This window comes from Onychostoma macrolepis, chromosome 04 (genome assembly GCF_012432095.1).
Source record: "Onychostoma macrolepis isolate SWU-2019 chromosome 04, ASM1243209v1, whole genome shotgun sequence".
Classification (NCBI taxonomy): Eukaryota; Metazoa; Chordata; class Actinopteri; order Cypriniformes; family Cyprinidae; genus Onychostoma; species Onychostoma macrolepis.
Genome location: NC_081158.1, coordinates 5,745,178 through 5,769,492, shown reverse-complemented (window position 1 = coordinate 5,769,492; position 24,315 = coordinate 5,745,178). Strand labels below are relative to the sequence as shown.

The 24,315-nt window shown below is 37.3% G+C and overlaps 3 protein-coding genes across 7 annotated transcripts in view; 2 read left to right on the top strand and 1 right to left on the bottom strand.

The window, feature by feature from the left end:
- The first annotated feature begins 1,724 nt into the window (after positions 1-1,724).
- Positions 1,725-3,725, top strand: LOC131538619 (CD209 antigen-like protein E). The gene is made up of 5 exons (XM_058772559.1): positions 1,725-1,793; positions 2,186-2,387; positions 2,546-2,667; positions 2,737-2,837; positions 3,059-3,725. The coding sequence occupies exons 1-5, from the start codon at positions 1,725-1,727 to the stop codon at positions 3,192-3,194; spliced, it is 630 nt and encodes a 209-aa protein (XP_058628542.1). The 3' UTR covers positions 3,195-3,725.
- A 4,845-nt stretch (positions 3,726-8,570) lies between these two features.
- On the top strand, positions 8,571-13,287 carry LOC131538603 (gastrula zinc finger protein XlCGF8.2DB-like). 3 transcript variants are annotated; one of them, XM_058772531.1, is made up of 3 exons: positions 8,584-8,806; positions 10,303-10,414; positions 10,632-13,287. In XM_058772531.1, the coding sequence occupies exon 3, from the start codon at positions 10,634-10,636 to the stop codon at positions 11,654-11,656; it is 1,023 nt and encodes a 340-aa protein (XP_058628514.1). In that variant the 5' UTR covers positions 8,584-8,806; positions 10,303-10,414; positions 10,632-10,633; the 3' UTR covers positions 11,657-13,287. The 3 variants fall into 3 exon arrangements, with proteins under 3 accessions (XP_058628516.1, XP_058628514.1, XP_058628515.1); XM_058772532.1 differs by having other exon boundaries at positions 8,644-8,703; XM_058772533.1 differs by lacking the exon at positions 10,303-10,414 and having other exon boundaries at positions 8,571-8,806.
- A 5,564-nt stretch (positions 13,288-18,851) lies between these two features.
- The window catches only part of LOC131538587 (NLR family CARD domain-containing protein 3-like), a 30,933-nt gene continuing 25,469 nt past the window's right edge, over positions 18,852-24,315 (bottom strand). The window contains exons 7-8 of one of the 3 annotated variants that reach the window (XM_058772497.1): positions 21,345-21,391; positions 18,852-20,102 (exon numbers count right to left, since the gene is read on the bottom strand). In XM_058772497.1, the coding sequence (XP_058628480.1) occupies positions 19,576-20,102; positions 21,345-21,391 (574 nt within the window). In that variant the 3' untranslated portion in view covers positions 18,852-19,575. Of the gene's footprint in view, positions 20,103-20,152; positions 21,392-24,315 lie in introns of those variants that run through there. The other 2 variants (XM_058772500.1, XM_058772498.1) reach the window with 2 other exon arrangements.

The following is a 24,315-nucleotide window of genomic DNA, read 5'->3' as shown; positions in this document are numbered from 1 at the left end:
CATTACCCAGTCTATATCAGTATAGATATCCAGCATGATATTTTTTCCCATTGAGATCTGATGTGTTTTCAAAGTGGTTAATTTTTTTGAGCAGTGTACATATATATATATATATGTGACCCCAGACCATCCAGAATCACTCCAGACCCTTTAGATCCCCAGCTCCATGTTGGTGCTTCTTCTCTTCAGTTCACTCATTTTCTACAGGGTTCAGGTCAGAGGACTGGAATGGCCAGCAGAAGCTTGGTTTTGTGCTCAGTGACCCATTTTTGTGTTGTTTTTGAGGTTTGTGTTTGGATTATTGTACGGTTGGAAGATCCAAACATGGCCCATTATAAGATTTCTAACAGAGTCGATCACTTATTGATTTTTTATCTGTTGGTATTTGATAGAATCCATGATGCCATGTGTCTAAACAAGATGTCCAGGACCTCCAGCAGAAATATAGGCCCACAACATCAAAAATACAGCAGTATATTTCATTGTACACATGGGGTACTTTTTATCCCTGTGTTCACCAAACCCATCTTGAGTGTTTGCTGCTAAAAAGCTCATTTTTTAGTTTCATCTGACCATAGAAGCCAGTCCCATCTGAAGTTCCAGTCGTGTCTGATAACTGAATATGCTGGAGTTTGTTTTTGGATGAGCGAGGAGAATTTTTCTTGAAACCCTCCCAAACAACATGTGGTGATGTAGGTGTTGTTTGACAATTTTTTAAAAGGTTTTCTGACCCCGAGACTCAACTATTTTCTGCAATTCTCCAGCTGTGGTCCTTGGAGAGTCTTTAGCCACTCAAACTCTCCTCCTCACCGTGCATTAGGACGATATAGACACACGTCCTCTTCCAGGCAGTTTCCTAACATTTTATGTTGATTGTAAATTCTTAATTATTGCCCTGATGGTGGAAATGGGAATTTTCACTGCTCTAGCTCTTTTCTTAAAGCCACTTCACTAATTTGTGAAGCTCAGTTATCTTTTGCTGCACATCAGAAATATATTCTTTGGTTTTTCTCATTGTGATGATGATTAAGGGAATTTGGCCTTTGTTTTCCTTCCTATTTATATTTCTGTGCAACAGGAAGCCATGGCTGGATAATTTCATGTTCGTAATCACCCTGGAGAGCTCAAAATTGTGAATATGAATGGGAATATACTTCAGAGATGTTTTACTCATAAGAATTTCTAGGGGTGCCAATAATTGTGTCCAACGTGTATTTGAGAAAAGCATTTATTTCATAATGATATTTCCCTCCATTTTAAATTCTTATTATCCAATGAAAAGTTAGGTTAGATAGGTTAGATTTTTGTGATAAAAAAAAAAAAGATAAAAATTATTAACAACGCAGATTAATTATCGCAGCCTTCTTTGATCATATTTACCAAGGGAGCCAATAATTCTGACCACTACTGTATATATACATACACATAAAATATACATGAATCTCAAGGTACATATTGAAATAAGGTAAACTCCTTATTTTAAATAATTTCAAAAAGATTTGGAGAAAATGAAAATCTGCAATGTCTACATGAATGTATAGTATACATTTAATCAGAGTGTGAGAATTTGAACATGTGAAAATAACTAGATTTTCCGGTGCCTGATAATGAAACCACTTCCTGTGTAAGTTTGTTTAAAAACAAGGTAGATTTTCTAAGAGACCACAGCTCATCTGTGCACATATACTGCGAGACATAATAATGGAACTTTTATGTACACAGAAATGTTACTAACAGATCTGGACCTCGAACACAGAGTCGCCACCAAACTGACGGAAACGCTCGAAAGTGCAGTAAGCAGATTTAAGTTTAATTTGAAGCACTGCTAATGTTTAAGAAACGGAAAATTGTTCGATAAAATTTAAATAACTCTTTTCTAGGAACAATATGTCATTTTTTGCCTTTATATTAAATGTATTACCGCTGAATATTTTTCTGGGTTGCATTTCTGGTTGCAGTTTGTCATTATAAAAGAGCATACTTTTTAAAAGCCCTGTCAGTTACTTACAACAGTCAGTTTTAAATGTCAATAACCTTAATAACAATTATCTAATAATAAAGGAACTGTTATTAATTAATTAGTGTGTTTTGGTCCCATTTATCAGGAGGAAGTAGATGTTTGGTGTTGCTCACAGTGGGTCTCGCGCTCATTTGTGTTCTTCTGCTGGTCTTCATCATACTGCAGCACATCACCATCACAGCAGAGAGAGACCTGACAAAGAGTTACAAGAACACAGTTGAAGAGTTCAATCAAACAATCAACAGCTTACAAGACAATTACACTGATCTAATGATTAAAAATGACCAACTGCAGAACAACTTCAACTCTTTGAGTCAGAAGAAACTGGAGTTAGAAAGCAGAGTTGATCAACTGAACTCTGAACAAGGTCGCTACAAATCTGTTTTTGGTGTGGTTTCTTATAGTTCACGTTTACTGTACAGTTTTGAAAAGTGTTTATGTGCAAAAAAATCTGTGTGGTTTAGTTTGTTTTTTCATAGTAGTGCAGAAGCCCACTCCAGCTTTGAAAATCTGTGTTTCTGTCAGGAGATCTGTGGGGTCCAGATGACATGTTCGTATCTAATGAGGAGAAGAGCTGGTCGGACAGCAGGCAGTACTGCAGGGATCGTGGTGCTGATCTGGTCATTATCAACACTGAAGAGAAGCAGGTGAGTTTCTGTTAAGGATGAGTGTTAATGAATGAATCACACTTATTTCCTGTTTTTATTCACACACAGAGACACATATCTTCATTGGTCAAGGAGAGAGTGTGGATTGGTTTGTCTGACGGACAGCAGGAGGGCAAAATGAAATGGGTGAATTCACCGCTGAAACGAGGGTAAATGCTAAACATCACTGTGTTTGACTCTTTGATTCTCTTTATAAAAATGAGGCCACAACCTTCAGAAAACAGCTGAAGACAAAACTCTTCCACAAACACCACTATTAAGAAAACTCGTCTTCTCTTGTTTACTGTTCTGCACTACTCTTCAATCATACTGTGAGTATTGTTCATTCATAAATTTGTGCTCCTGAAAATCTGAACATCTTGTTGTTCAGGTTTTGGCTCAAAGGTGAGCCGAATGACTCAGGTGGAAATGAAGACTGTATTGAACTGATGCCTTCAAATCCGGTCCTGAACAACTGGAATGATCACTCATGCTCAGTAAAGAAAAAAGCGATTTGTGAGAAATAGGGTTCATCCATCTATAATTATGTATAACATAATCATTATTATTGTGAATGCATGACTTCTGATTTCAAGTCCCTGCCTTTTAAATCCCTGTCAGCTGATACAAGCTTTTTAGAAGGAAAATGTGAAATTGTCATTATTTTCTTATTGCTATATTGTTTCTCATGGCATGAATGACTCTGATCTTAAGTGTCCTGATTCCTCCTGTTATTATCATTTTGAGAGTCTATGAAACTGCTTTTGAGTTGTATCGCTTTCTCTTTGAATAAATTGTTCAATTACCATTATCATCATAGTAAACTTGTCATTTTTGTTTTCATTACATACATCATTCTTTGGGTGCTTCTCAATACCTCATTTCCTCACTCTGTCCTCGAGCGAAAGCTACAGGCAGGTGAGTTTTTATCAGGGTTGGAGCAAAACTCTGCAGGACTGTGGCTCTCCAGGACTGATGTTTGCCATCCTTGAAATAGATCATAAAAAAGATGGATGACGTGTCTCTACGTCCTTCCACTATAGAAACGGGAAGCCAAAACATCCCAGTATGGCCGCTGTCATCTTGCGCAGATGTCATTTAAAGCCAGAGTCTGTACAGTAGTGATCGTGAGCTGGAGCCCAATCACAAGCACACAGTCTATAGAGTGCCAAACCATACAAAATAATAAATAAATAAATATGAAGAAATTTAAAAAGCAAAAATAATATTTAGAAATAATATAAATAATATTTCTATAATTATTTCTACATTTCTTTGTCTGTAGAGTAATGAGGAGGGCATGTTTTACCTCAGGAATAGCAATCGAGCCAGAGTATGCAAGAGGTGAGCTTTGAGGCCACAGTGACAGCTTGCGGTGCTCAAACGAAATACAAGAAGTGTAGTGGTTTTCTTGTTTTTTTTTTCTTTCAAGAGGGAAAATACATAGAGATCAGGACATACATAATTTGAGAAAAAACAAACTAATAAAAAATAAATACATAAATGAAAATACAAACATACACATTAATGTTACTATGGAGATTGTTGTTACCGAGTATGTCTGCCCTCACTCTTGAAAACAGATTTTTCAAATGTTACATAAGCATTATTTTCTTCCTCTAATCAGCAACTATATAGAACAGAACATGGGGAGCTATTCCTTACAAAAAAATTATTTAAAAAAAAAAGTATAAGAATAAGAGCTTGAGTTGAACCGCAAACACCCTGTGTGATGATCATGCTGAATTTCTGACGCTAGGTACGGAAATGTAATATATGTGCATATATGAAATATCTATATATGACATACATGTTTTATATATGCCCTATCCATATATGAATCCTATTAGAAAATGGAACAATTTCATATATTAACACAACATATATTAACATAACATATTTGTGAGGTACATGATTTTTTAATTGTGTTATATACAAATTAGACATATGCATAGCAAATTATTTACATATATGTGACGTCACTTATATATGCCATAATCTTTTAATTATGAAATATATTGCTTCATATATATATATATATATATATATATATATATATATAAAATATTTGATAATTGAATACAGGTTGTATGTATCTACAAAGTTGCAGTGCATTGCACATTTCATGCCTTATGCCTTAAATGTTAAATGGTGCAATAAGCTACAAAAAGTAACATTTAAACAGTCTTTATTTATTTAAATAGAAAAAAAAAATCTAATTGAGCTGCACAATCAAAAAGAAAAAATAAGAAACAATTACATATATAACTGATCAAAACACTGAACAGGCATGAGAAGCAGAACATCAACCAATCGTAGCTGTTCAGCTAAAGGTCTACTGTTTTGTATTCCCACAGCTTGGGTAGTTTTTGGTTTATTGCCTTCCACAAGAGGCCCCCGGTGAAGACATTTCTGGATCACTGCATCTGTAAGAAATGAGTAAAAGTTAGGTTTCTATAATATAATTACAATAAATTGATTTACTAGGCCCATAATTACGTTTACACTTAAACTTATCATATTAAAAATCAAATTGTCTGAACCCTATATATATTTCAGGAAGTGCTCAACATTTAAAAGCAACTTTAACTTTGGTAGTGTTGGGTGGTACAGTAAACTAAACTTCATTTTAGTCAACATGGTGTTAAATATATATATATTAGGGATGGGCATTTCTGATCATATTTCATTTCGAGTAATCCACAGGTTTGAGAAACGAGTACTCGATTAATCAGGGGGTGGAGCTTAAGCAAGGGGCGGGGCGTGTGCGTCATAGCGACAATTAAAATATTTTAATTAAAGCCCTGTTAAAAACATTGATGATAAAACTATGACAGAATTCAGAAAATAATTAAATTAACACAGATTATTAAAAATCACCATACAGTAAACATTTAAAAGAAATAACAGTGTGAGGTGAAGCTGAAGCGCTTTTTCTACATGACGCATTGTATATAAAATTAATCACATAGCCTAGATACACAATATGTAAATGTTATATTACAAATTGTATTTATCTACACAAAATGCATGTGAGCTTGAACTGCGTGCCAACCAGAGAGTAGTGGATGCGCTTCTCCCGTTACAGGGCGCTTTAAAACAACGGCAACTAAAGCCCTGCAAAAAAAAAAAAAATTATTTTACAGTATTATCCCCATCAATATGTGTGTCTTATTATTTGTATAAATATTTTGAATCAGTTTTTAAAAAGATAACCTAACTTTTTCTGTTTTATAAAACAAATAAAACACACGTTACTCTGCTTTTCAGTTATTTTATTCAACTGTTATTTTTAACAAAACAATATTTTACTTCAGCAGCATCACACCAGCTGTGGATCAAAAAAGTTTTTTTGTAAAAGGTTCGCAAAAATAAAGTTTAATACAACTTCACCAAATGACTGTTAAGTAGCCCATAACCTAACGAAAATTAGAAGCCAGCATAATTTCGCTGCGTAAACTTAAAATAAAAATAGCCTGAATATTTTTACCACAGCTATAAAACTTAAAGATTAGGTAACATAACATTTCTTTCAAAATGATCAGTCGGTAAAGGTAAATAAAATAAAGCCGGCATAATTTAACTATGCTGCTTAAAACTTAAAACAAAAACAGCCTGAATATTTTACCATGAATGGCTAATAAAACTTAACATAAGGACTACATATTTTTATTCAAAAGATCAGTCGGTCACGTGCTCAGATGAAAGCCGAGTGCGGAGTCTATTTACAATTAGACCGGCGGTCTTTTAGGTAGTTGGCAATGTTCACAGCTGTGTGTCTTTCCTCGAAACCTCGCGTCTTTAATACTGCGCTGTGAATTTTTGAACAAGCGCATTTTTCGTATAGAGCATCAATCCTTGCAGTGACCGTTTTGCGCGATGGGACAGTATAGTGGGGCTCAACGTAATTCATTAAATGTTTAAAACCTTCACCTTCAACAAAACTAATAGGCAGCAAGTCTTCTGCTGTCATTTCTGCTATTAGCTGCGTCATCTTCTCTGCCCTGCCTGTGTCGCATTTCTGTCTGATGGTGAAATCTCTTATGCTCGTCTGACTGCTGGTAGTGGCATCGGCATCATCTGCTTTTTTGTGTTTATGTGCAAGATGGTAACGCATCGAACTCGTTGTGTGTGGCGCTGCACATCTTACACTTGACAGTTTTTTTGTCAAGAAGAATAATATTTTTCGTTTAGAAGCCATATTCGCTCTGTGCTCCGGTCTTGTCTCTAGACCACAACTTCTCGCAGCCATAACCAATCAAATATCAGACTACCGCCCAAATACCAGCATAACCAATCAGAAAGAATGAAAGTAGTTTAATAAAAAAGAAAAGCATTTTTAGAGCCAATCGATCATCGTTTTCATGCTCGATAGCCGCTGATGCGTTCGAGTAATCGATTAATCGAGTACTCGTGCACATCCCTAATATATATATATATATATATATATATATATATATATATATATATAATCTGCTTAAGTCTTGCAATCCAACACTGTACCAAAGTTTAATTTTGCTTTTAAGTTAGAACTGTGCCTATATCTTAAAGTGTTTAACTACCTATAAGATGACAAATACACTACTCACAAAAAGTTAGGGATAATTGACTTTCGACTGAAATATATGGAAAATGTTAAAAGTTCATGCTACAGTGATATTACATCATGAAAGTAGGGCATTTAAGTAGAAGCATACAGTGGTCATTTCTTCATCTCAGACAATTTATTGAAACAAAGCTAACAACAGTGGTGACCATACCACAACAAAAAAAGTCAATGTCTCAATTACTAGCCATCCGTACTTGAGCATCAATTACTGCTTGACAACGACGTCTCATGCTGCTCACAAGTCGACTTATTGTCTGCTGAGGCATGGCATCCCACTCTTCTTGAAGAGCGGCCCTCAGGTCTTCGAGGTTCTGGGGTGCAAGGTTATGACCCATTACTTTTGTCAGAGAGCTTCAATTAATTTTCAGATGTCGCATTGCTTATCTAGTGAAAACAATGAGCTTACAGTATCTCTAAAGAGGTTAATCTACCAAACAGTATAGCTAAAATTAACTTTAACGCATCAATGCAGCTGTAACGTTAATCATAACATCATATATAAACACTGACAGGGAATATTTGAAACTGATCTATATAGGGACAGAGGCTCTTGCAGTCCAAAACAATCATATAACACTTAGTTTCTGTAACATTAGCATATGAATTTTAATAAAGCGTTAAGTAAATTACCTGCACCGCTGCAGCTCATACAAGGGCGTTTCATCCAGTGCTCCACTCAGTGATGTTGTTGGTCTGTCTTCGTGCCCGTCTATAAAATCATTGTTGTTTAATTTTTTTGTAAAGGTGCTGATAAAGTGGGGAGACAACAGCGTCCAAGGTGCGTGATCCATCTATTAATCTAGTTTTGCATTCATTCTTAGCGAGTTCAGTCCTGGCTCTGTGTGTATTTGATATGTATAACACATCTGAAAATTTTGCTTTACTGCCTGTAAAAGTTTTGCGCTGAATCTGTGGGTTTTTTCCCCCTTCAGTTTACCATTAGCAGAACAGTGTCTACTTTCCAAAAAATGTTTATTTATTTTTACTGCAAGTATTGTAATTGTACTTTCTATTGATTAAATGTTAATACGCTGTAAGGTCAGTTTACATGGAAGCTCAGCCATGTAGTGTAACCCTAAAAAAGCTGTTGATGTTAAAAACAAAACTTGTTTTAATAATTTATACATTTAATAAAAAATTGAACAATATACAAACTGGAACGTCCGAGTTTAGTCTATTTTTAGACTTTTAAGCTAACAGTACTTAAGTTAACTCACTGAAAAGACTGAAAAGCACTTGCTCGCATTTAAAAACTAAAATTTAGTGTTATTATAATACTATAATATCTTTCATCCTTTTAATTAATCATTTATCTGAATATTTATTTGATTTCTATAATTGTTTCGAGCGGGCGGGACTTTTATTTTGGCATGGCGGCGTGACGTCATAAGGCTGCGCTCTGCTTCTGTGATTCGTCTGAAGGAAAGGTTTGTGTTTAAACATTTACCTCAATACAACATTACAGAGAAGTGTGACCGTAACTAACAGTTTTTACAAGCAAAGCGCGTCCTCACGTGACTAACTGAAAAGGTGCGTCTCATTTCGTCTTGTTTATGTTTTCGCGTGATGTTCTTGCACTTGAAAAAATGTTTTTGCACACTTAACCAAACCAGAAAACCTTGATATTATTTGTGACATTAGAGCAAAATATATGGATGTAATAAACTAAATTTAACAAGTCTCTTTAATAATTTTTTTTGTTCTAATTTTATTAAACATTTTTTATTAAATAAAATATGGAATTCCTTAGAGGACAAAAATGTCAGTATAAAAACTTAAATATTTAAAAACTCATGAGACCATAAAAATGTAAAGCGTGGAAGTACAGACTTAAAGTTTGGTCTTATTATTGTTGAAGTTTAAAAAACAATTTGTTACACTTTATTTTGATACTTTAGACATTCTACTAACTATAAGTAACTTTGTTACTACATGTCAACTAATTCTCATTAATTTGCAACTACATGTCTACTAACTCTCAGAGTAGACTGTTAGGTTAGGAGTAGGGTTAGTAGAATAAGTTGACATATACTTGCAATGTTTCTAAATAGTCAGTATGTTGTGGACCGATCAAAATAAAGTGTTAGAAGATATTAAGCAGACAATCTACTAATACTCTAATGACTGCTAGTTGACATGTAGTTGCAAAGTTACTTACTGTTAGTAGAATGTCTAAAGTGGACTATCAAAATAGTGTTACCCAATTTATTTATGTAAAGCTGTGCATTAAACTATTTTAATGCAGGATTTGGAGACAAAGAAACGCCAAACACAAAGTGTCCGCAGATGTTGAGTGGTTCCAGATATGTTCAGCATACCTGTGAGAGAAATACTTACCTAGACCCCAGCTTTAAACGTAACTGGTACAGTTATAACCAGCGGTATGCATAATTAAAATGTCACATATTTAGACAAAGTCAGCACACCACGGCTCCAAAAATGTCAATAATTTATTTGAGAGACAAAACGTATTGGATTTACACCTTAGACATGCTGGGTTTGGCAGAATGTGAGCAAACTGCTCTCCTGTTATTATCACTAAAAAGCTGACCACTCAGTTCATCGCGATCTCATAAAGTTCTGTCATAACACAATGAATCTTTCATACTGTCTACACTTTGTGTGTTATAAGAGGATTCGTGAGCACTAGTGATGAGTGGATCGCCATTAAATGTGGGTGGATGAGATAAATGATGAAAATCGTGCGGTGTGAACTCGGCATTAGGAGCAGAAATCTGCCTTTAAATTTGAAAGAAATAAAGGCTTGTAATTTATTGTGTTAATTATCAATATGACAGATTTTATTGTGATAGTTTTTTTGACAGTATTGCCCTAGCGTAATTAAAACGTGCAATAACTTACACTTATGATCGACAAATAACAACAGTTAAACGCTGCGATTAAAACATTTTTTTTTTTTTCAGTAACAACTGGGAAATGTCTCTGAATGTTAGACTTGCCTTGTTTTGTACAGTAAAACCCACTTTGTTTTCTGAACATTTGATGACTCTCTTGTTAAATCCCAGGACCTGTGATATATTTGTGATCTCCCAGCAAAGATAAAACCTCTTGATCCCGTTGGATTTGTGTTGGGACCTGCGGGATCCCAATCAAGCGCTCTACTGTGGGCTTTAAAAGGTTTGATAACTGCCAGCTTGAAAGTATTTGGGATGTGTCCTAAACAAAGCAAAGATTTAACAGTATTAACGAGGTTCTGAGATTCACCTTTTTCAGTTTAGTGGATATAGGATCTAGCATATATGTTGCTGGATTTGATGTTTTACATGTCTTAAGGCGTTCACGTCTTTGTGCTGTTAAACTGGTTTTAACTTGTTTTTGTTTGTTTTCACCTTAGACATGATGGCACTGAAAGAGGAAAGTCAAGAACCGAATGAAGTAGAAGAGAAATATCATGATTTCATGGCTGGAGAAAAACCTTTTTGTTACTCACCGACTCAACAGAGCGCAACAGAAAATGCAAACTTTCAAGTCCATTTGAGTGTTCACACTGGAGAAAACCCTTTAACCTGTCAACAGTGTGGAAAGAGTTTCCCTGAAAAAGAAGCCCTTAAAGTCCATTTGAAAATGCATGCAGGAGAGAAACGGTTCATATGTCCTCAGTGTGGAAAGAGTTTCAATCGAAAAGAAAGCCTTGAATGCCACTTGAATATCCACACTGGAGAGAAGCCTTTCACCTGTCAACAGTGCGGAAAGAGTTTCACTCGAAAAGACAGCTTTAGAGTCCACTCGAAAATCCACACTGGAAAGAAACCATTCATTTGCTCTCAGTGTGGAAAAAGTTTTAAACAGACAAATGAACTTAGTGTTCACTTGAGAGTTCACACTGGAGAGAAGCCTCACACCTGCAAACTGTGTGGGAAGAGCTTCGCACAGAAAGGAAATCTTATGACTCACATGAGAGTTCACACCGGAGAAAAGCCGTTCATCTGCTCTCAGTGTGGAAAGAGTTTTAAACACAAAACACAACTTGATGCCCACATGACAAATTACACTGGAGAGAAGCCTTTTATGTGTGATCAGTGTGGAAAGAGCTTCACACAAAGAGAGGTTTTTAAGACTCACATGAGAGTTCACACCGGAGAGAAGCCATACATGTGTGATCAGTGTGGAAAGTGCTTCAGATATAGAGACAGCTTTAATCATCACATGAGGATTCACGCTGGAGAAATATCTTTCATATATCGCGAGTGTGAAACAAGTTTCACAGACAAGAAACGTCTTAAGGATCATGTAAAAACTGTCACCAGAGAGAAGCCTTACAAGTGTCTTCAGTGTGAAAAGAGTTACACAACTAAAAAAAGCCTGAAACGGCATTTCCAAAGTCATTCTGGAAAAAAACTGCCGCTTTCCTCGGTGTGAGAAGAGGTTTAGAAAAAGGAGTTATTTCAACAATCATGTAATAAAAACATCACACTTAGAAAAACAAGTTTATTCAAGAGTGCTATTAGTATACTTTGAAACTACAAATAAAGTATATTTTACTAATAAAGTATACTAGTTTACTTTTTCTGTACTTCACAGAAATATACTTAAAACTATACTTAAGTAGGGATGTAACGATTAACCGCGAGCTGGTTGAAAATTGATTCATATATGTGACGATTCAAATCGGTTTAGATGCTAAACAAATCGCAATTCAATTAGTGGTAGGAGTTTATATGAATGTATGTCTGAGGGGAACTTACTGTCTAGAAAAGTTTAGATGATATTTTTTCTTTTAATTTTGCCTCTGTATAATGCATATTAGAGTTCATAAGTGCAGCGCTGCTTTGTTTACAGTGGAAACCAAGGAAACGCTTAAAGCGCCACCTGCTGGCAGAGAGTGAATCTGCGTCTCATTCAGCTAGTCATTTCATTTCATGCAGATATTTTACAGTATATATACAGTAGTTTCACAAAACTGAAGCCGGACCATTCTGTTTTTGCTTCAAATTTCGAAATTATACAACTCTAATTTAGATTAAAAACTGCTCATGTTGCATGTATGCAGCATCTTTGTTAGCAGAGGCTTTTATCCAAAGCGACTTACAAATGAGGAGAATAAAAGCAATCAAAACCAACAAAAGAGCAATAATATGCAAGTGCTATATTAGTATATTATTATAGTGTTATATTTCAATTTCACAAAGAAACGTGCTGCATTTTGTCCAAGCAATAATAAAAGTACACATTTAATTTATAATTTGTCTCATCTCATTTTGGAAACAAACAAAACAAAAAAAACAATGTGAATCAAATCGAATCGTGAACTCAAAATCGTGAATCGAATCGTGAGTTGAGTGAATCGTTACATCCCTATACTTAAGTATACTTGATTTAAATTGACAGTCTAAATATTGGCACATGAACACCACCACAAAGTCGTTATTACGAGTGGGGAAACTCAAAATTTTCTTTAAGCCCCGAGTTTCCGAGTTGGAGTGAAGTGTCGGTGTTCACGAGTCAGTGAAAAAACGTGTCAGATGCAATGGACACAGCCAAAGACTAAAGATATGCAGCATCGGTAAAGTTGTTGAAATGAATAAAATGATGTTTTTTTTTTTGTAATGTACAATAAAACAATATAAGTTGCACATACAAAATATTATATTATTGTATAATTATAATAGAATATCAAATTTTTCAGTTTACATCACCTTCATAAATTAAATAAAAACAAAAAAAAGAAAAAACACGATGCACATTCTTCATTCATCATTTTGTAGATGTAGAGTTAAAAAAATAATTGAATTTTATGTAGAAAAGTTAAATCGCCATCTTGTTCCAACCAAAGTGACTTGAACGCACCCGACGTCGTAATAACGACTTGTCAACTCGTAAGTACGAATGTCCCAGGAGGACTTGAACGCAGCATATGTTTGGCCTATACTTGCACTCAATCTTGTGATTGAGATATACTGAAAAGTAAAATAAAGTATTCTAAATACACTTGGCTTGTAGTTGTTTACTCTTTTGATTGAGTGGCCTTTTTTCCACATATATAATTTTTTTCCCCCCTCAAATCAGAGTATGAATTTTTCTGTAGTTCACTGGTAGTGTAAAACGATATTTACTTCAATTCTACTTAAAGGGATAGTTAACTCAAAAATGAAAATTCTGTCATTAATTACTCACCCTCATGTTGTTCCAAACCCGTAAGACCTTCGTTCATCTTTGGAACACAAATTAGGATATTTTTGATTAAATGACCCTCCATAGACAGCAAGGGTCATTACAAAATCAAGGTCCAGAAACGTAGCCAGGAGATCGGTAAAGTAATCCATGTGACATCAGGGGTACACATCGACTTCCATAGTAGGAAAAAAAAAAATACTATGGAAGTCAATGGTGCCCCTGAACTGCTCTGTTTCCCACATTCTTCAGAATATCTTCCTTTGTGTTCAGCAGAACAAAGACATTCTTACAGGTTTGGAACTACTTGAGGGTGAGTAAATTATGACAGAATTTTCATTTTTGGGTGAACTATCTTTTAATCAAAACATGTGTTAATGTATTGTAATGTAGTAATTATGACTGTCAAATGTCTGACTTGACTCTTGGTAATTAATTTTGCCCCCCGCTCCCAAACATATGATTCGACTATCAGTCGACTATCGGCAAGGTTCGAAAATTCCGATTCGACTATGAAAATCCTTAGTCGGGGACACTCCTACTGCAGACCTGTAGTGGATTGTTGTGTTTGTTGCCATTGTTTTACTTTATACATTCATTTCAAGAAGGAAATATATATTCTGTAAAGGAGGGATGGTAATTACTGAACAACAATGAAAACATTTGTTCCTTCAACCTTTAAAATATGCCATAAATACAGGGATGTAATGATTCACTCAACTCACGATTCGATTTGATTCATGATTTTTTTTAACAAAATGAGATTTAAGACAAATTATAAATCAAATGTGTCCTTTTATTATTGCTTGGACAAAATGCTGCACATTTCTTTGTGAAATTGAAATATAACAACTCTTATAATTAGTATTAGTCGTGCATTAAGGGTAGTCGTGGCCTAATGGTTAGGGAGTCGGGCTTCTAACCTGAAGGTTGCAGGTTCGATTCTCGTGTCGAATCGAGAATCGAATTGAAGGTGGGGATTGTGAATGAACCGCACTCTCTCCACCTTCGATACCATGACTAAGGTGCCCTTGAGCAAGGCACTGAACCCCTAATTGCTCCCCGGGTGCTGGCAATGGTGTGTGTTCACTGTGTGTGTGTGTGTGTGTGTGTGCATTTGTTCACTACTCACTGCTGTGTGTGTGCACTTGGATGGGTTAAATGCAGAGCACCAATTTCGAGTATGGGTCACCATACTTGACAATACGTCACGACTTAACTGTGCTCTTTCCATTTAAAATGAGAGGCAACCACTGCATTTTAATCATGATCCAAAGATGCTGCATACATGCAACATGAGCAGTTTTTAATCTAAATTAGATTGTATAATTTCGAAATTTAAAGCAAAAACAGAATGGTCTGACTTCAGTTTTGTGAAACTATACATGAAAAATATCTATGAAACAGAAACAGCAGACAAGCGGAATGAGACGCTTAAATGTGGTGGCGCTTAAATCGCTTCCTTGGTTTCAGCTGTAAACAAAGCAGCGCTGCACTTTGATATGCATTATACCAGAGGCAAGATGAAAAGAAAAAATACCATCTAAACTTTTCTAAAGACAGTAAGTTTCCCTCAGACATGCATTCATATAAACTCCAACCCCTAATTGAATCGCGATTTGTTTAGCATCTCAACCGATTTGAATCGTCACATATTTTAATTGATTTTCAACCGGCTCGTGGTTAATCGTGACATCCCTACATACATATTTACACTTCTGTTCAATATGAAATAAAGAGATTACAATAGTGTAAAGGCAAGTAAAGTTAAAAATTAACTAAAAGAACACAAAAGTCACAGGTCACTTTCACTCGGGGAAGTGTCTGTATCAGGAATCAGGGCTGGGGACGGAGACAATGATGAGTTAAATGCTATGCAGTTGAAAATATAGCAATTTTATGATTTGTACACATCAGTGAAGTTACACATCAGTGCAACTACATCAGAGTTTTCTGGATTTAGTACATTTACCTGAAAAAAGTAGTCATGATCCACTGGTTGATGGTGGAGAGCCACCATCAGCTAAGGTGAAATACCCTGGTGGAGGGTAAGTTCCTCTAGCATAGATGGGGCTGTTTCTCAGTATCCGTGCATCATGCACACTGCCTGGATATCCCATAAAGATGTCAATGAAATGCTCCTGCCTGAGGCACAACAGATGGAAACAACTTGCATTTTCTCTAGGACTGACCATCAGGACATTTAATTTTGATGTGGCAGCCCTCCATTGCCCCAGCCACCTTCTAAAAGGTATGGTGCCTAGCCAGCCGAGCAAAACTATCTTCCACAGACTGGACATCAGCCAGTCTGCGGGAGATGAATAATCCTGGGTATGTCTTTAAACGATGTAAAACAGATTATTTTGTGGTGTTTAAAATGACTCGTCTGAAAAAGACTTTGATACCTTCACTCTAAAACATTTAAGCAGAAACATACACCCCAAATTAGCATTTACAGTGGGGGAAAAAATTATTTGATCCCCTGCTGATTTTGTACGTTTGCCCACTGACAAAGAAATGATCAGACTATAATTTTAATGGTGGATTTATTTGAACAGTGAGAGACAGAATAACAACAAAGAAATTATAAAGTTATAAATTGGTTTGCATTTTAATGAGTGAAATATGTATTTAACCCCTTTACAAAACATGACTTAGTACTTGTTGGCAATCACAGAGGTCAGACGTTTCTTGTAGTTGGTCACCAGGTTTGCACACATCTTAGGAGGGATTTTGTCCCACTCCTCTTTGCAGATCCTCTCCAAGTCATTAAGGTTTCGAGGCTGACGTTTGGCAACTCGGCAAGATTTTCTATGGGATTAAGGTCTGGAGACTGGCTAGGCCATTCCAGGACCTTAATGTGCTGCTTCTTGAGCCACTCCTTTGTTGGCTGTGTGTTTGGGGTCATTCTCGTGCTGGAATACCCGTCCACGACCAATTTTCAATGCTCTGGCCGGCTTCAATGCCCTGGCCCTGACGGTACATGACCCCATCCATCGTCTCTTTGATGCGGTGCAGTTGTCCTGTCCCCTTAGCAGAAAAACACCCCCAAAGCATAATGTTTCCACCTCCATGTTTGATGGTGGGGATAGTGTTCTTGGGGTCATAGGCAGCATTCCTCCTGCTCCAAACACGGCGAGTTGAGTTGATGCAAAAGAGCTGGATCTCATCTCATTTGGTCTCATCTGACCACAACACTTTCACCCAGTTCTCCTCTGAATCATTGGCAAACTCCAGACGGGCTGGACATGTGCTTTCTTGAGCGGGGGGACATTGCGGGTGCTGCAGGATTTCAGTCATTCACGGCATAGTGTGTTATCAATTGTTTTCTTGGTGACTATGGTCCCAGCTGCCTTGAGATCATTGACAAGATCCTCTCGTGTAGCTCTGGGCTGATTCCTCACCGTTCTCATGATCATTGAAACCACGAGGTGAGATCTTGCATGGAGCCCCAGACCGAGGGAGATTGACAGTTATTTTGTGTTTCTTCCATTTGCGAATAATCGCACCAACTGTTGTAACCTTCTCACCAAGCTGCTTGGCGATGGTTTTGTAGCCCATTCCAGCCTTGTGTAGGTCTACAATCTTGTCCATGACATCCTTGGACATCTCTTTGGTCTTGGCCATGGTGGAGAGTTTGGAATCTGATTGATTGATTGCTTCTGTGGACAGGTGTCTTTTATACAGGTAACAAACTGAGATTAGGAGCACTCACTTTAAGAGATCTCAGCTCGTTATCTGTATAAAAGACATCTGGGAGCCAGAAATCTTGCTGATTGATAGGGGATCAAATACTTATTTGGGCACATGGGCACATGGTCCAGGTCACTAAAAGTTGACAGAGAAATGTCAAGAACTTAAGTTGCTATGCTTATATCATGCATTTACTGTATCTTCAGAATTCATAATCATAACCCTTTCATGTTTGGTATCGTTCTAAAGGTCTCTGTGCGATTGGTAAATTGGTTTCAATTTCACAGTAGTCACTTGTATTATGAGAAAGACTGAAAACTTTTGTAGAATTGTGTTCTTCTGCTGAGGGGTGTGTCCCTCTTTAGGGGTCTGTGAGAATGTTTATCTCTGTCCTGCCAGGTGCGACCCTGGAGCAAAAGGTATTTTGTTTTTACAACTGATTTAAAGATTTCTTTGTTTTTGTTCTGGTAGTATTTAAGGGAAAGTTGCAAATCAGTCATTGCGATTCTGTAGCCAGATCAGCCCATAGTGTGACGTGTGTCTCTACACTTCATACTATGTATTTTCTAAGGTCAGGTATGCATTTCATTTTTATTCAAAAGTGTAATTGTGTCACACACATTGTGCCCATAGAACACAGTATAGTTGTTTGTGCTACTACATGTACACATAGGCTAGTTAAGGTTATTCTTTAAAACACATGATTGCTTTGCTGTAAGTGTTCTTTGGAATACTTAGGTAAAAGGTTGTAGATGCTATGCATTTAGGCCATGTGTCTTGTGTTAAATTAGGATAACGGTTACATGTGTGACTCTGTTAAATTTGTTTGTCTCCTGCATAGATCACTTGGCTTTTTCCCATATAGCCACAGAATCTATGTACAGGAGCAGGGTTGCCACGCGGCTACAATGTGATTCACAATTGCACTATCCTTTCTAAATTGGCTTCTGATTGTTTCATTATGTAATTGGCATGATACAAATTTACGTGACTAATAATAAATGATCTTTTCTGAAATAATTTTTTCTACTATATTAGAATTGTAGTCTAGTGTTTCCACAAATCTGCGTCCAGGACAGATCATACTGAAGTACCACTGAATGGACCATGGGGCACATCTTTAGGGATCTTCTGATTGCTGACTGCCACTGACTTAACAAGATACAGTTTTCGTGATTATAGGAAAAAATACACTTTTTGTTATTTGCTTACAGGGTGTGGCATACTTAAAGGTATTATAAATCACCCTGTATCCTCTGAGTAAGTATAGAACTGGCGACACTGGGTCGCTAATGAATGAATAATTGAAAGTATGGGATTTCCAGAATAACCAAATATCTAAATTAACATACAATCGATATTTGTGATCAGTTTTTAATATTGCCTAAATTGAATGATCACTTGAAATTGGAGTCAGATTGAACACGGAGCTAGACCAAAATCGAAAACTAAATCCTGATAAATTCAGAGGCGCAAGTAAAAGACCGAACATGCATTAAACCTTCGACCAGGCCGCTGGATTCCGCTTTTTGGGCTGGCGGGTGGATCCTTACATAAGTCTAGCATTGACATAGTCCTCCAGCAATGCCAGTGCATCCATCATGCAATACTATATGCAGAAGTGTCACTGCAGAATTTATGTTTACAGCGATCAGATTCAATCCTTTACACCCTGCCATACAAATCAGACAATGAGTGGTAAACCCATACACCTTGAGATCATTAGAAAATGAAAGTTAAGGAAATTCAGTTGATGTACTTTTATTTTATTATTTATTGCCTTTTATTTATTTAAATTGGTATTGTGAACATGCTGGTATTTATGATTAAGACGCATAATGAGGATTAACTGATTTGTCTGTTTATGTTAATAGGGATCTATAAACAACTTTTCAAGTTCAATATCTTTCATTTCCATCATCTGGCGTCAGTCCCTCAACTCACCATCGGGTGTCGCCAAACTACGCATGGGTCAGAGTTTGCATGCAGGTGCACAAATTTTCCCATCAAGTTTGTTTTTATAAATCCCACCTTTTGCGTAGGAAGAGGTGTACGCCTCTTTAGGGCAGCTTTTGTGCGCAACGGTTATAAATGAGGCCCCAGAAAACTGGTTTACCAGGTTAAAAGGACATTCCCAAAAAAGCAGGAGATTTTTGTTCCTGAGGCTCAAAGAGATGAATCTACGAATTTGAAAGTCCTTATAATTTCTATGTCCCAAATGTCCTTATAGTGTTGGTGGATTACCAGGTCTTTTCACCAGTTTACATACCAAAACCAACACACACACACACAATCACACACTGATCTTACGGTCTATATGAGGATTTATGACACATTTATTCTGACATGTTATTTCAGTGACAGAATTTCATCTGGAGTATTAATGTCATGAAGAGATATAACATCTCACTGTTACTGATTCATCATGCAGCTCAAAGCATTATAGGTTGAATCTCTTGTCAGTCTATTCTGAATCATCTACACAGTTTCACTGATGATTGATGATAATAAACAGTAAACCCAGGATAGAGTGGCTGAGTGAATGTGGTCTGTTCTGTGTGGATGAGGCTCATTGTGTCAGAGACGCTGTAGAAGGACAGAGTTCCTGCACTGTGATCCACAAACACTCCTATTCTTCTGCTGATGGACTTTACAGGGAGATCAATCTTTATTGTATTGTGTCTGAATGAGCATTGGGAGGGAGAGCAGATCAAACTCCAGGACTGATCATTAGATCCAAACAAACACTCAAAACCCTCTCCCTTCCTGCTGATGCTCTTATATGACACTGATATGTCCACACCATCTCCACTCCACTCCAGCTCCCAGTAACAGCGTCCACACACACTCTCTCTACACAACACCTGAGAATAAACATCAAATCTGTCTGGATGATCAGGATACTGCTGTTTCTCTCTCATACACGTCACCTTTCTGTTGTCCTCAGACAGAATGAGTTGAGTGTTTGCTGTGTTTGGATCCAGTGAGAGAAAACAGGCATCTGAATACAAGAACAGAGACATTTATAACTATCACTACAGCTGTGTGTGTGTGTGTACTTGTTTTGCTACATTGTGGGGACCAATGTCCAGGCCCGTAGCCAGATATGAAGTCACCGATGTTCAAAAACAAAATTTGTTCTCTGAATGACTAATTTGCTGTTTAAAACTCCTCATATGAATGTCTGTGTGACATGTATAATTCAGTTTAGACAGTTTGCAAGAATGTGTAGTGTACGTTATATGAAAATGATCTTTGCTGGACGCTGCCGGAGTGAACGAGGCTTGAGAGGGTTGTGAGTGAGGGTGCGGGCTCAGCCTGTGTTGCCAGATCCAGCAATTATAAGCATCTTTGGACTTGTCTTTTCCACTTAATTTTCCACTTTAGAAAGTTAATAAAGTGGGAAGTTGCAGTTTAGGGACAGCGATATCTTATTTGTTTTAATAGCAATATCTGGCAACACTGCATCACCGGCACTTAAACTGACAGTGATCAAAAAAGCCCGTGGACATTTTATTGCTGATAGGATACGACATTCGGCAAGGCAAATGCAAAAAAAAAAAAATCATGATATCATCTGTCAGAAACGTTATCAACGCTGTCAAAAACAGCATTTAACACTAGTACACAGATCTTGTAGAACAAGTAGGTTACAGAATGAAAGTAACTAGCCTATGCAAACGCTAGCCATGAAGAAGTTTATGCTATGTCATTTATAATAGTAGTAATATATTCATAGTCATGCTAAAAACATTCATAAGAACACTAGAAAAGGTTATCTATACAGCAGTGATTACTAATAAACTATAACAGTAAAATGTATTGTTGCATGAATAATAAGCAACTGATAAAATTATCCACCCCATAGTAAAGTATTAACAAATGTTAATAAAAATAAATAGGGTATGATTTAAAATTGATCATCCCTCCAAAACAGAGACAATACAGTATCGTTCGCAAACATCTATATGTCTGTCTCTTTTAAAGTGTTTATAGTGTATATAATGAGTTGTATTTGTAGGGATTATTATAGCACAATTCTTTAAAAGACCTCACTAAATTTCAAAACCTGGCTACGGCCATGCAAATGTCCCCACAAGGATAGTAAAACCTTAAATTTTTGACATTGTATGGTCCGGCCTGCGGTCCCCACGAGGGAAAAAAATGATTAAAAATAGTAAGTGACATACGTGTGTGTTGTGGTGTTGTGTGTGTGTGTGTGTGTGTGAGCGTGTAGACGTACATTTGCGTAGTCCTGCTGTAATCCTGGATTCTCCTCCATGATCTACACTAGAAAACACACACACACACACACACACAGAGAGACACATTCAATCATTGAGCAAACTGTTGCTATGCAAGTGCTAAGGTAAATTGGGGTGGTTGCTAGGCTGTTGCTATGTGATTACCAAGGTATACAAGGTGGTTGCTAGGGTGTTGCTGTGCAGTTGCTAGGGTACATGCGCTGGTTGCTAGTAGGGCTGTGTATCGCCAGCAAAGTCACGATACGGGACTGCACTAAATTTTATTTCAGCAGAATTTAGTAAAACAGCTGTTTATGAAACACTGCATATTGTAGAATCATTGCTAACTACAGGCAGAGCAGACAGTTGAGCTCTGCATTATGAAGGGCCTCCTATTAGGCCTCCTGATATTGTCATATCAATGTATCGAACACTAGGGTACTAGGGTCTTGCTGTGCAGTTGCTAATATTATCACATTGCTATCATGTTTTAACAAATTGTTTTACAATGATTTAGCATGTCCTAGGCTAGCTGCTAGGCTTTGCTATTGATGATAGATAGATAGATATTTGAATACATGAATCATAGCATTAGTTTGAATACTTATCGAGAGAGAGAGAGAGATGTAGTGGACAGCACATTCCAGGGCCCAGTTTATGGCAGGGCCCCTCTCTGACCACAATAGTGGACAAAGGTTTGCTACATTTTGATTGGATCTTGGTGGACTAGCATAAGCAAACTGTCCAACGCCATCAGATAAAGATGCCAGGACAATGGCCAGACACCTCTTAGAGGGCAAGAAGAAGACCTTTGGTACAAAGCCAGGGAAGGACAGGACTTCTCATTGGTCAAAATGCAGTTTCTGCCCTTCACCCACCAAAAGACTGATCCCTAAGTTTTTTTTAACTGTGACCACCATACAAATTCCTTAGGATCTCTGGATGCAGCAGCAGTGAGTGAAACAACGAGAGATCTCAGAGTTCCATCCAAACTCATTCATAACTATGTTCTCAAACCTTAAACTGATGCAAACTACAACACACATCTTTTACTTATTCAGAGAAATAAGTATTCCTCAGTGACAGCGACGTGTATTGCAACATCTTACACAAACTCAGCTGTTAATGGACAAATTAATGCATGCATGATAGTTCAAACTTCTTCCATCATGATTGGACTTAATGTGTTCATAACATTGCCAAAGGTATTCTGGTGTTCAGTAAGTAATTAATGCATCGGTAAAATTTTAGTGACACTTTTCTAAATGTGTGTTTGGACTATGCAAATAAGTTCCACATGAGGAAAGAAAGGTGGGCCACACAGTGTCCCCCCACTCTGATGGAAACAGCCAATCACAGCCTGGAAATGGAAAAGCGCCAGATTGCAATCTCCTCCTCATCGGAAAGAGATAAAGGTACCTTCCCAAAAGACACTCCTTGTTCTGAGTCTCCAGCCTGCATGGTAGGAGATAGAAACAGATCATCCATGCTCTGATTCTGAATCCCGAAAGGGAGAGACACTAACAGAAACACCGAAGTTCTGAGTCTGAGTCCTGTCAAGGAAAGGACTGTAACAGATCAAACTCCGTTCTGAGTCCCCGGTACATCCAGAGAGACAGTGGCAGGTACGCTCCTTCTGAGTCTCCCATCTAGAGAGACAATAGAAGATACACCTTTCTGAGTCTCCGGCCTGCAAAGGAGAGAAACTAGCAAATACACTCGTTCTGAGTCTCCCATCCTGAGAGACAGAAACATTGACGTTCTGAGCCTCTGGCCCGTGCGGGAAGAGGCAATAACAGATACCAAGTCCTGAGTCTCCAGCTTGTGAGGCAGCAACAGATACGACTCCAGCCTGTGAGGAGAGAGATATTCTACGTTTAGAGTCTTCATCCAGCGAGACAACAACAGATGCAGCACGTCCTGAGTCTCCATCCAAGAGAGACAAAGTGGATTGACCAAGTTCTGAGTCTCTAGCCCAGAGACGCAGAAGACACAGACATTTGTAAAAAAGGTTAAGCTCCGGTGAGCAAACCTTCACTTCAAGGTACTTTTGCTTGCGTGTTCCAGGCTAAGGACCTTCGGCACCTACTCCAGGACAACATCTGCATGTTCCAGATTTTAGGACCCTTTGGTGCTCCAGGAGATCAGCATCCTACAGTGCTTTGTGTTCAAGACTGTTGAAATGGATTCCTGCTCTATGGATGCACTACTCCTGCATTGTTACCAGCACAACCAGTGGAAGAAGTCACCACCACCGGACTGCTCACTCAACCACAGATAACATAACTATCATTTATCCAAACCTCTTCCAGAGACCTTGGCATTGTTGTGTATTATCAGTATATTATTTTTCACGTATTTGTTTGATGTATAATAAGGTCCTTCACGTTATTTGTTTCAGAGTAGCAACATTTTATCTTTCCAAATAACGTAGCTCTGACATAGCAACAACCCAACATAATCACTTGTATTTTAGGCATCTTATGCACTTTATTCCTTTTTCGTTTATGGTATTAATTTAGCAGTTGTTGATTACTCTCGTCTATCTTTTGTTAATAAAATCTATTTTATTATACTTGTGTCTTCCTTGTGTTCTAGAAGTTAGAGATCCCACCAATCTTTCTTATTTGATGTACTCATAACCACACCTTAAGTGTCAGGTGATCCAAATATCATAACGTCATTGGTGACGCGAGTACCCATCACTACACTATTTCGACTCCCTAGGTTGGCGAAGGAAAATTCACTACAGAGGGATGAAAGTTGCATGCGTGAATTGAGTCTGTGCATCTTTCTACAAACAGTAAAGCTGAGTTTAGTTACTTCAAAAACAGCAATTTTACCCCCTAGTTGCTGAGAAATATAATGTAGTGATTTGGTATCGAAGCTATTGTATTAATAAAAGTCAAGCGGTAGCGTTGACAAGTTTTTTATATATGTAAAGTGTGTTTGTGTGTATGTGTAGTATAG

Excerpts from the sequence above, each read along its gene's own strand:
- LOC131538619 (XM_058772559.1), top strand. The coding sequence starts at position 1,725 with ATGTTACTAACAGATCTGGACCTCGAACACAGAGTCGCCACCAAACTG. Across the intron at positions 1,794-2,185 it reads CGGAAACGCTCGAAAGTGCA|CACATCACCATCACAGCAGA; the intron begins GTAAGCAGATTT and ends ATCATACTGCAG. Across the intron at positions 2,668-2,736 it reads TCAACACTGAAGAGAAGCAG|AGACACATATCTTCATTGGT; the intron begins GTGAGTTTCTGT and ends ATTCACACACAG.
- LOC131538603 (XM_058772533.1), top strand. The coding sequence starts at position 10,634 with ATGATGGCACTGAAAGAGGAAAGTCAAGAACCGAATGAAGTAGAAGAG.